Raw genomic sequence first — 12,139 nt, forward strand, 5'->3', positions numbered from 1 at the left:
ACTGTCTGCTCAAAGTGCTTTTGCAGTAGCATTTGTTTTATTGCGAAGTTGCTTTCAAAGTGTAGAAGAAATGAATTTTGGAAAACCTGTTAACAGTCTTATACTTTCAGGTGGTACCGAATGACAGAAGACATTTCTAATCTCACGTGTTGCATGAACCATAGTTCACTTCAAGTTTTGCATATGGAAAAATCACTTTTCTCTTTAGCTTACCAGAAGTTAATATTGCCTTGAAACTATCTTGTGAATCTATTCTCTGATTACTTACAGGAATGGGTTGGAGAGCACTGTTTAAAGGAACCTGAGAGGCTGTGCACAGACAAAGATCTTATTTTGGATCCTGTTCTTTCAAACAAACAAGCACAGAAACTCCTTCAACTTATCTGTTATCCTCATGGTATTAAAGAATGCACCGAGGGTGACAACCCTCAGAGACAGCACATCAAACGCATACTTCAGGTAATGCAGTGGGGAAAAGGTGGAAAAACTACCTGTGGTGCACTGACTTTTAACCTGTCATTCAGCAGCACCACCAAGTGACATTGATTTGCAGTTCCTGGTGCAATCAAGCATTAGGTTCTTCTTTAAAGATTGTATGTGCTCAGGATCCCCAGTCTCTGTGGTAAACATTCTTATAGCCTGACTTCTGGTGTCTCATTACTTCTGATTCCACAGTTATGGAGGAAACAAGTGTGCAGCACACTCATCGTTGCTGTTCGTCATTGTCAGTCATCAGGAAACCACTGAAAAGGGAGCTGCTTTTAAGGCTCCTTAGGTGGAGATGCCTACTGTCTCAGTAGGGCTTCGTGACAGTACTGTGGTGAAAGACACTCCTAGTCCATGGAAAAAGCTCAAATGCCTTCATGGACAGTCCTAAATTGATCATTTCTTCAAAGTCAGCTGCATTAGGGACACTTCATTCCTTAAACTTCAAAGTGGATTTTCTTTGAATAGACCTGTGAAGAATCAAGTTGACAATATCTGAACCAGGATAAATAGTGATCAGTGTCCTGCAAAATAACAACTTCAGCTGCTGCATTTACTGTAATCGGGTCTAGATGGCCTTGCGCTAAATACAAATATGTCCACTTGGATGGCAGTGCCATGGATTAATGTAATTGCTAATGAAAGAATGAATTACATTTTCCATGTTCATATTTAACTAAACTCAGATTTTGCAGAGAGCGAGATTTTTATTCAGAAAAGTTGCATGGTTAAAAGTATTGAGTAACAGTATTAGCTACAAAGATGTGGCAGTTAACATACATTCCTTAATAGGTCTGATGTTTTGGCATGTCATTAAACTATTTAAAAGAGCAGTGATTGTGATGATCTACTTATAAGATGAGGCTTTTCCATGTAACATATTCAATTATGAGATTTATTATTTTTTTTTTAGACATGCAAAGTGTTGACATTTTATTTGTAATGTTAATTCTTACCTAGAACTTAGATCAGTGGACTCTCCGTCAGTCTTGGTTAGAGCTGCAACTAATGATCAAACAGTGCATGAAGGAGCCTGTGAGTATTTCTTTTCAAACTTTCTATCTAAATATTTAATGCAAAAAAGTATGTTATATTTTAACGTAGTCCATGAGCAAACATACCATGAATGTGCTAGTTTACTTATGTTTTACTGTAGGGTTCTGGGTCTGTGGCTGAAATGAACAGCTTGTTGGATAATATTGCAAAGGCGACAATAGAGGTGTTTCAGCAATCCGCTGATCTAAACAATAACTCTTCTAACTCTGGTATAGGCCTCTTCAATCCAAACTCTGTTGGAAATGCTGACACAAGTAATACAAGACAGAATGGTAAAAAGACATTCCTAAGGTATTTTTTGTAGCACCTTTTTAATTATTTTAGCCAACATGATGCTTAATTGTATGTAGATTGCTTAGACTTTTTTGCACTTGAAACAGGAATGTACAGACATGAGTTACCTGAAGGTTACTTCTATTTACTTTTGTTTAACAATAAATATAGTTGCTATTCTTGAATTTTCTGGAAACCAGAAATTGTGACTGCTCAGTCCACACTAGTTACTCCAGATGCATTGTGTCAACTGCTTTATTAAAGCAGTTCAGTCTTTTATAACAGCTAATACTGGTTGCAAAACTACAGGGATATTTTGGCTGAAATAAGTTTGTTCTACTTCTAGTTCCTCTGAGCGGCGAGGAGTGTGGCTGGTGGCTCCCTTGATTGCAAAACTGCCTACCTCAGTTCAAGGTAGGGTCTTGAAAGCTGCAGGAGAGGAGCTGGAGAAAGGTCAGCATTTGGGGTCATCTTCTAAGAAGGAAAGAGATAGACAGAAACAAAAAAGGTACGACCTTGGGAAATCCCTGTACACAGAGCTGAAAGGTATTTTTGAAGGCATTTACTGAGGACTGGACTAGATTTTGGCTTCGCAAAACCTCGGTTCACTTTTGTGGAGCAAAAAGTTATCAACCCCAAACAGGGTTCAGGCTTCATTTAGTTTGAAGTTTTAGCTTTAGTTGAAGAAATATCATTGGTTTCAGAGGAGGAAATGTGAAAGCTTTGTAACACATCTTCCAGGGCTATTCTACAGCTTGGTGATGGGTGGGAAATGTTAGAGATTTAAAAGAGTAGTTAGAGTGGTTGTTGTCTCTTCCCTTCTATGGCAGTAGGCCACTTTTCTTACCCTTAAGATCCCATAATTATCATAAGATGTCACTTAATTCCTGTTGGGAATTAAGTTTAAGCTCATCTCTAACTTACCAAGTGCATGAGAATTTTAGTGACTTAATGGTTATTGAGTTTCCTTTAGTAAAAGATTCTTCCACAGTGCCTATAATTTTTTTGTACTTTCTTAGAGTTATGGTAGAAATTACATTGAACACTATACACAACAAGGTCTCTTAGCTTCAAATTCTAACCATCTTTCTTTTTGTGAAGCTCTTCCAAATTACAGTTGTTCAAGAAAACAAATCACTTCTTAAAGGCTTGTGGTATTTGATTGTTGTATTACAAGTCCCACTGTAAGTTTCTTGTTCTTAGTTACTAGTATGCGTTGTCTTTTTGATCACCTTTGATGTTGTTCTTGCAGTATACTTTCCCTGAGCGTGGGACCAATAACTGGGCTTTGCCACTTTATAGTACTCTTGTAAATCTGTGTTGCATGTATAGATTTTGACTTATGGTTATCATTAAATTCTGTGGAGCCTTTTAAATCTACTGCCATTTTCCAGCCTCTTCCACCTAGCTTATTTTCCCTTTAAGGTTAGAAGATTTAATTTTTTTTCTTTCCGTCATAACTGCAGTATGCCCATAACTTTGTGTTATGCTGGACCCTCCTAGTTCATCTGGGCTGTTTCTTTGATAAGCTTATGTGATCTATCAACCTCTAGAAGTTCTGTTTGCCATGTTCAGTTTTTGAGTTAAGTACACTTTGTATTAGCTTTATGAAGCCATCTCTTCCTTGTCCTTCTAATTCATTTGCAATACCCACTCTGTTGTTAGACAAAAAAGACATCTTGCTTTCCAGATCTCTTTGTTAGGTGTTTCTGAGCACTTCAGCACTTTTCCATTATTCACTGGCTCTCTTGCTCCTTGCATCAGTAGAAGGGAATATGGAACCTCTCTCTGTCTTCTATTTCTTTTCCTATGGGAGAGGTCTAGTGTAGAAAACCTAAATGAAGCCTCTTTCAAAGCCAAAATAAAATGCCTATAGAAACTGTCAAGCCCTTCCTCCACAGTGGTTCCTATGCGCAGAAGTAAAAGCATTTGCAAAGTTGTTCTAGTAACAATAAATTACTTCCTTGTGTGCTTTTTGAATCTTTTCAATCTCTTCTTGATCAAAACCAAACTTTACTACTCTGTGAGTGACAAAACCAATGATACTATGGGAAAGTATGAAATCTTATATAACATATATAAGATCTCTTTTTCTTTTTTCAAACTCTGCTTTGTGTAGCAGGGATAGCAATTGTGATAATAACTGTATTGCAAACTGTAAATTTTTCTTGTGGAAATTAATGAGAAAATGCAGAGGTGTTCCTACCATGTTGTTCCTAAAATCTGAAAAATCACTGTTTAACATGACTTTTGAAAATACAGACTTTCTATTTTGCTCCTTTTATGGGACCTTGGGATTTTGCCATTCCTTTGTACTAATTGTCACCTAAATTGTTGAAGTCAAGTTAAATGTGAAATGAAAATAACTGTTGAAATGAATACTTGTAATAAATACACGTGTATGTGTGGATATGTATTTGTATTGTGTTTATGGATGCATGTAATTTTCAAGGAGCTTATATACCTAGAACTGCAAAAATCGTTGCATGAGCTGTTACTAAAATCTCTTTGGTGACATTTTTAACTTCTCTTCTACTTCACATGTTGTACTTCCAAATTTATCTTCGTGTATTTCTCTCAGTTTGTCTTAACTTTATATTTATAATAGATATACATTAATCTAAAAAAATAATAATTTAAACAAATCTGAAAGCCCTTGCATTGGTATGACATTTCTCCTACAACCAGCTAAAGCTGCATCTCAGTTTACTTAAACTAAGCGTGTGTTAGAATTTTAGTGCAATTTAGGCAGCTGTAATTCTAATCAGTGCTTGTACGGGGAACTTACTTGGGATTCACTTCAGACCACTAACGTGGATTAGAAACTTTAGCTGCCTAATCTCCACTAAAATTATATCCCTGGTTAATCAAAGTAGTCTTAAAATAACATGTTCTGTTTCTGAGTCAGGCCTTTGGGTGTCCATGCAATTCTTGGTCATTCAATGCCCTGAGCTAGGTGGGTTCTCAGTAATGACATGCATAATATGTGCATTTATACTGGCTGGTGCTCTGCTGCCTTATGTGCATGTTCTTTTAGTTCATGGGGCAAGGCTTTAATTCACTAAACCAAATAGACATAGATGCAGGCAATGCCACTTCCAGGGAAAAAAAGTAGACAAAACAAGGAAGGGAGTGAAGATGGGAAGTATCAAAATAACTTCACTAATTGACTTCTGTGTTTGCCTCTCTTAAAGCATGTCTCTTTTGAGTCAGCAGCCTTTCCTTTCATTGGTACTGACTTGCCTTAAGGGACAGGATGAGCAACGGGAAGGGCTTCTAACATCACTGCAGAATCAAGTTAATCAGGTAAAACAAGCACATAACCATGAGCACCCTTTGTTAGATGTTTTATGTGTCATCAGTTTTATTTGTATACGATGCTGTAAAAGGAGGAAAATTACAGTGCAGTGGTATGCCAAAAGGAACAGTCCAAGGAAGGAGGAATGGGGAGGTGTTTGTTCCTTTTTGAGAGTGAATACATCTTTTTTTCTAAAATTGTTACAGAGAAATATAATGAACTTGAGTCTGATTCAGTTCTTTCCAGAAAAACCAATAAAAGGTGATTGTCTTGAGGGGAACAGTCTTCTCAGTCTCTAACTTGATCATGAAAAGTTTTTGTAAGTTTGAAACTTTCCTTCTTTAGGAAAGCCCTTCATCTTCTCCAGCCAGTACAGATTAAGAGTTGTTCATATTTTAAGAAACAGTATTACTAGTCCCAAACTGGCCCATTGCCTACAGCTCTTCCTTTGGATCACTTGTGCTTACTCACAACCTCTGCTGATTCTGCTCTGGACTTCCTGCTCCCATCTGGTTCATGCTTTAGCCTACAATAGCTCCTTAAGACTGTCTTTAAACTGAATATATACAGTGCCCAGTGTAATGGGTGCATGTTTCCTTTTTTCTGTCTTTTAGTTTCTATGAATTACTGTGACAGTGAAAATTGATACCTGTAGAGCCGTTATTTTCTCATATTCCCTCTCAGCTCAGGTCCAGGCTATGATGTAGGTCCACATCCTAGTTAAATTCATTCCTTCGATGTTTTTTCCCCTGGTGTTACTGCCACTTGGGCTTTCTTTTTGCTGTATGGGTTTTCCCCTGAAATGCGGTGGGTCCAGTTTCCCTAAGGTTCTGGTCATTTCTCACTAGAGATACCACTAGGTCCTGTTGGGAAGCTGCATCCAGTGCAAGAGACCTGTTTATTTACTTAGCTGTGGTGAACAGTTAAATAGGGTGTTTGAAACAATGTTTTTAATAAATGCATAACAAAGGTGCTTATTTTCTTTTTGCTACAACAGGAAGATCTAGTCACACAATTAATAGCAGATTATCAGCCCTTTACAAATTAATTTTTTTAATCAAATGCTTTTTCTTAGATCCTTAGTAACTGGAGGGAAGAACGGTACCAGGACGATGTTAAAGCTAGGCAAATGATGCATGAAGCCCTACAACTTCGTCTTAACTTGGTAAGAAAAAACTTATGTGCTTATCCTGATGTTATAAAAAGATGTAGCAGCTACTCTGGACTAGGCGGTACGGAGCAAGAAGCGCCATGTCAGGGCACTGCAGGGGCCGGGGCTCCCTGCGAGCTGGCAGCTGAGGGGGTCCCTCAGCCCCCAGCCTCGGGCATCAGGCACGTCCACTGGGATGGGGACGGGCTGAGGCCATGGCAGGACGTCAGCCCATGGGGAGGGCTCAGGATCAGGCCTGGCGAGGGGAGCCGGGGTCAGACACAGCCCTGGCATGGTCAGGGAGGGCCATGGGGACAGGCTGGGGGTCCTGGGCCAGGGACGGGGGTGGGGGTAGCCCCAGGTGGGGCTGGCCAGGGTCAGCGAGGGCTGTTCGTGCCCCCTCTGCCCTGACACAAGGGGGTCTGTGCTCCACTGGTGTTCGTCTCTGCTCTTCCCGTCTCTCTTGTAGCAGTTGATGCCTCCTGGCCATAACATTTGGACATTGTCATACAAAATGAATGGGAAGCACAGCCATATACCTTATTCATGCCTTATTTTTGTGCTGCTTTCTTCCTTTCAGTGACCCTGGAACCTCAGAAATGTATCATCTTTTTGTGGACATTCCGGGCTGTTGTCCACTGATGATCTATCCCCATGTAACAAGCAAGGATTTTATGCAATTAGGCAGTCATGTAGTTGAGACTTTCAGAGCTCTCGGGAATTACAACATTTGGCTATTTAACTTACATGTGCCATTTCAGTTGCTGCTACTTGGATACATGTATTAATCAACTTAGAAATCTATTTCCATCAAGTTCTCCAATGTCCACATCTCTTGAAACCTCTGTACCAGACGTCAGGGCCACCATGACTCATTTAGCACAGTGCAGTAGGTGTGTGGAGACTACATGTAAGGCCAAATGAGGGACCATCAAGGTAGGAGTAACACTGCCGCGTTGTTCTCTTTCTGTCTCTTTGGAAGCCACTTAGATGCGGTTGTGCAACTAGAAGGGTAACCACAGCCTTACACTGCCACTGGTTCAGGTCAAGGGGACTTGAGCCAGCTGTGACCAGCTTCGGGATTGCTGTGGCTGCGCTTAAAGTAAAGCAGCTGTCACCTGCCACTGAGTACCATGGAGACATGCACTTTGTCATGGGTTGGTAGAAATCTTGATATGGGCAATATTTGGTTTATTATTAAAGCAGCAAGATTTTATCCTGTGGTAAACCATAACCCACTTATGTAGTTCAAGGAGTAATCTTCTTAGATACAAGCTCAGCAAGGTTTAGGAGCTAAAAGCAGATACTGAGAATGGAAACAGTCTCTGTATTTATTGAGCAAGACACAACCCTGAAATAAGCTTTAAGTATGGGGAAGAATTGCGTGAAGTGTAACAACTACAAGCGCAACCAGTGAAGGTATATAGAGTGATTAAAAACATGGCAAAAATAAAAAGATTTATTTTTGGAAAGTTGTGAAGTGGGAAACATCAGGAAACATGATTTGATGCAGGTAGTGAGTGCAGGGATAATGTGCAAGACAGCGAAGCTGACAGAGTAGGAAGACCCAGGGCTGCAGTGCACCAGTAAGGGAAGAGCAGTGTCGTTTTGACGAAAGCTCTCTGAGGCATCCCGTTGTGTGACAGGGAGGTGTGTGCTCTCTTACAGGGCTGTCAGTGTCTGAAGGCTTGAGCTGTGCTTTCATTAGCTAGAAGTGTTGTACCTTTGAAATTTGGGGGTTGGACTGTATTCTGACCATTTGGTGATCAGGCTTGCAACCTGAGGAGCTATCTTGTGTTACTGCAGTTTGGTCCTTTGAAGGATGAGTTTTGGCAAAATGGCTCCTTCTCAAAGCCAAGGCATATTTTACAGCATCATACTATACTGGTAGAAATAGTGAAAAATTGTTCATAGGGTAAAATATATCTTTTAGCATTTTTAATTTTCAATCAATGATATATTGTTCTTCAGATTTTTTTGTCTCTTTGCACTACACATTATTGTCTAATTTTGGGGTGTGGGAGGAAAATGATAACTATAAAGTTTTAATTTGACACTTTTTCAGTTCTGAGAATTTTTTCACCGACTTCAATTTGTTGCATCAAATGTGAAAGTGAAGATATGAAACTGAAGGAGCAGTGTAATAATATTTTGCTTTTCTGTAGTTCCTTCTTAGGAGAAGCTTTTTGCTGGGAGCATGGGGTGGGAAGTAAAAGTTATTTAAAGTCAGTGCTTCAAGATGGCATTTAGCACACAAGAACTCGTGGGACTGGATAGCCATTTTATTCATAAGTAACCCATGCGATAAAGGAAGCATGCCTCTCTGAGATATATGCAGAGCCTTGCTATCTGCTGTATTATTTTGCAGGTAGGTGGCATGTTTGATACTGTGCAGAGGAGTACCCAGTGGACCACAGACTGGGCACTTCTGCTTCTCCAGATAATCACTTCAGGAACTGTTGATATGCAGACCAACAAGTACGTCTGCACCATTTAAACAAGCTAATTCACATCCTTAGTGCTTTTATGTTTAGATTGCATGTTTGTTATTGTTACATTTTTCTTACTATTATCCTATTACTGCTTGCGTGCGATTTCCATGCTCACTGCTGGTCTTGGTTGAGGAGCACCTCTATTTTGGAAAGCACTGGAGCCACTATGTTAAGTCTTTCTTAACAAGCATGTACCTGAGCGCTTTCCTAAGTCAGAGCCTGTAATTCCTAATGACTGTCTGTTAGCAGTTAGTGTTGTCTGTAGCTCTGAGCTGGGGTTTGTCTGTACGTCTTGACAGTCCACCTGCATGTATACACTGGGGCTTACACATGCAAGCTGAGATGTGTGTGTATGCAGAAAGCCCTGAAAAACCCGGCTTGTCTGAAGTGTTGTGTTTGTGCCCTTTGCTGTGAATATCTGTCTCTGGATCTCTTGGCAATCAGTAGTTCCTCAGGGTAATACTTGTCTTTACTCTCAGTGAATTGTTCACAACTGTGCTCGATATGCTGGGTGTCCTCATCAACGGGACGCTTGCCTCGGACTTGTCAAACGCTTCCCAAGGAGGGCCTGAGGAAAACAAAAGGGCTTACATGAATTTAGTGAAAAAATTAAAAGTAAGTGTTATGTCTTGTCGTTTTCAGCATTTCTTTTGAATTGCTTTCTGTGCTCATCTTTTAATCCTGTCATTTCTAGTGTCTGGGAAGGCCTCCTGGAAAAAGAGGAGAGACTGATAGAGCACTAGCGATAACAAGGAGAAGAAGAAGAAAATAAAGATACAGGAATGTGGGGGTGGGAAGACAGACTTCTAGTATTTTCTTCATATTAAATTAAAATCAGGGACCCTGCAAGTCACTTAGTTACTTTTATTCATATTTGAGACACTAAATTTGTATTACGTATTTTCTACGTTCTGTTTAAACAACAGATGGAAAGATAACTTACATTCTTAAAAAAAGAAAACAACACAAAAAATGTTGCAAAGCCACTTGTTTAAATTTAGTAAAAGTACAAGGAAATGATTCATCCAGAAACTGGACATTTTCTAATAGTGAAAGCAGTGTAATGTTTCTCTCCCCCCCCGCCTTTCCGTTGGATTGATTAATGTTTTTATTCTCTAGAAAGAGCTGGGAGACAAACGGTCAGAAAGCATTGACAAGGTTCGCCAGCTGCTCCCTTTGCCAAAGCAGACATGTGATATTATTACTTGTGAGCCAATGGGATCCTTGATCGACACCAAGGGGAACAAAATTGCAGGATTTGACTCCATTGATAAGAAACAGGCAAGAGTAAATGTTTTTGTTTGCGTGATCCACGTGAAAATTCTCAGGCAGAGTGTGAAACTGGGAGTGGGTTTTAGAGAGAGGCATGGAGGGAGTTGTTAAACCCCAGCCGAATGGGTTTGAGCAGCCTGGTGTGACTTGGACCATGCACCGGCTTCCCCACCCCTGCAGCAGCACGGACAGTGATTCCATCCTCCTCTCCCAGACGATTCACTGATACTTGCAGATAGTCTCAGAGCTGTAGGTGTATATGCATCTTTAATGGAAACAGTTTTATGCCACTTGTACAAATTCGAGAGTTTGGGTAACCTTTCACTTTCCGATTTCTTTAAAATTCAGTGATCACGTTTGCTGCATGCCCTTCCTTGTTAAATCCGCAGAGTACGTGGTCAATTTGTAACTGCGAATGCAAGGAGTGTTGACATAAGCTTGCTCAATTTTGCGATATAGGGTCTTGACTGATAATGAGCCAACTCCACAGAAGTTGCCAAAAAGGAAATCACATTTGACCTGGAGTTGAACAGCAGAAGCTCTTACAGAATTATTTGCTTTTCAAGCAGAATCCTGCATTTGAGAGCTCATTTGACCTGGGAACCTTTTGACCTGTTACTTGCTGGGAGGAAGATGGAGGGTGATCCTGCTTACAAAACACAGGAAAAAAGGGAGAGGGGGGAAGTGTATTAGTTGTTTTGGATTTTGCGGGAATACAAAGGGATGCATAATTTTTTAAAGTGAATTCATTTAAAAGAGAAGGCTAGAGTTTAGGATAGAGCTTTTTATTCTGTAAACTGGGTAGACATTTTTTTGTGATATAGTGCTTAGGCTTTCTTCCCTTATTTGAATATGTAAACTTTTAGCAAGGGTATTCTCAGATTAGCCATTTTTGACAGATATTTGACTTTTCCTCCAAAATACAATAGATGGAACTTGAGATTTTTAGCATAGCTATAAGCAAATGATACTATAAAATATAATTGCTTTTATCTAGTGGCAGCCTTGGATAGAGGTTAAAATCCCACCAGTATGCATTTTGTACATTTTATGGAGGGGAAAAAATCCTTACTGGATTTTTCTGACTCAAATAATGATGTACAAAAGCAAGTCATCTACTCTAGTGTCTAACTTTCTTAAAATACTAACTTCACTTATTCTGAAACAGGGTCTTCAGGTTTCAACAAAACAAAAGGTGTCCCCTTGGGATTTATTTGAAGGTCACAAAAATCCTGCTCCTCTCTCCTGGGCATGGTTTGGTACAGTTCGTGTCGACAGGAAAGTGATAAAATATGAGGAGCAGCAGCATCTCCTCCTGTACCACATGCACACCAAACCCAAGCCACGGAGTTACTACCTCGAGCCCTTGCCCCTTCCTCCAGAGGAGGAGGAGGAAGAGCCCACCACACCTGTGTCTCAGGAACCAGAAAGAAAGTCAGGAGAGCTCTCAGATCAGGGGAAACATGCCACGGATGATGATAAGAAGACAAAGGGCAGGAAGCGAAAGTCAAAGTCAAGCTCAAGGGCTGATGTAAGTAGTTGGTGCTCCATACAAAATTTGAAATATCTCGCTGAAGTATCTGATGTTACCTTCAGAAATTGTTCTGCACCTGGAGGAGCGGGTCCTAATAAAGGAAGTGAATGGAGGTGGTCAGAAGGATGGTGGATTTCTATCAAACAGAGCTCAGTGTAGAGGAACGTACTGTGCTTAGGACCTTACGTGCTATATAAAATATTCTAGAGTGGATTACTAAATATTATTCGGGTTCTATATATACTTTCTTTTCTTTCGTGTAAAGTACAGCTGTTATTGTTTGTATCAATTTCTAAAATTCCTCCTGTTCAAATTATGTTGAGAGTAAACATGTTAGTTTAAACCCAGGTCCCATTCAAATGAAACCAATTTGAAAGAGGCTCTTTCACATGGATTAACTGTTTTACTGTGCAGTTTTTGCTTTCTGAGATGCTTTCCCTTTTGTTTTTTATTGGTTTTTGCGGTGTGGGTTCCTAAGTTAAGAATCACTTAGAGCAAGGGTTTGAAAAACATGCCTGGCACCACCTGAATAATAATGTACATTTCCAGTAGCAGCATTCTGTGCAATTATGTCCTCT

At 39.9% G+C, this 12,139-nt stretch overlaps 1 protein-coding gene across 7 annotated transcripts in view; it reads left to right on the top strand.

Moving 5' to 3' along the window:
- MED12L (mediator complex subunit 12L) overlaps positions 1-12,139 on the top strand; it is a 151,085-nt gene that overhangs the window by 121,437 nt on the left and 17,509 nt on the right. For all 7 annotated transcript variants that reach the window (XR_012650876.1, XM_075031185.1, XM_075031188.1 and 4 more), the window contains 10 exons: positions 271-459; positions 1,447-1,521; positions 1,643-1,833; positions 2,162-2,323; positions 5,010-5,121; positions 6,189-6,278; positions 8,632-8,741; positions 9,235-9,370; positions 9,875-10,036; positions 11,196-11,558. Coding sequence is in view for 6 of the 7 variants with exons in the window: in XM_075031185.1 (XP_074887286.1) it covers positions 271-459; positions 1,447-1,521; positions 1,643-1,833; positions 2,162-2,323; positions 5,010-5,121; positions 6,189-6,278; positions 8,632-8,741; positions 9,235-9,370; positions 9,875-10,036; positions 11,196-11,558 (1,590 nt within the window). In the remaining variant the exon portion in view is untranslated. The remainder of the gene's footprint in view (positions 1-270; positions 460-1,446; positions 1,522-1,642; positions 1,834-2,161; positions 2,324-5,009; positions 5,122-6,188; positions 6,279-8,631; positions 8,742-9,234; positions 9,371-9,874; positions 10,037-11,195; positions 11,559-12,139) is intronic.

The sequence above is a fragment of the Buteo buteo genome, chromosome 7 (genome assembly GCF_964188355.1).
Source record: "Buteo buteo chromosome 7, bButBut1.hap1.1, whole genome shotgun sequence".
Lineage (NCBI taxonomy): Eukaryota > Metazoa > Chordata > Aves > Accipitriformes > Accipitridae > Buteo > Buteo buteo.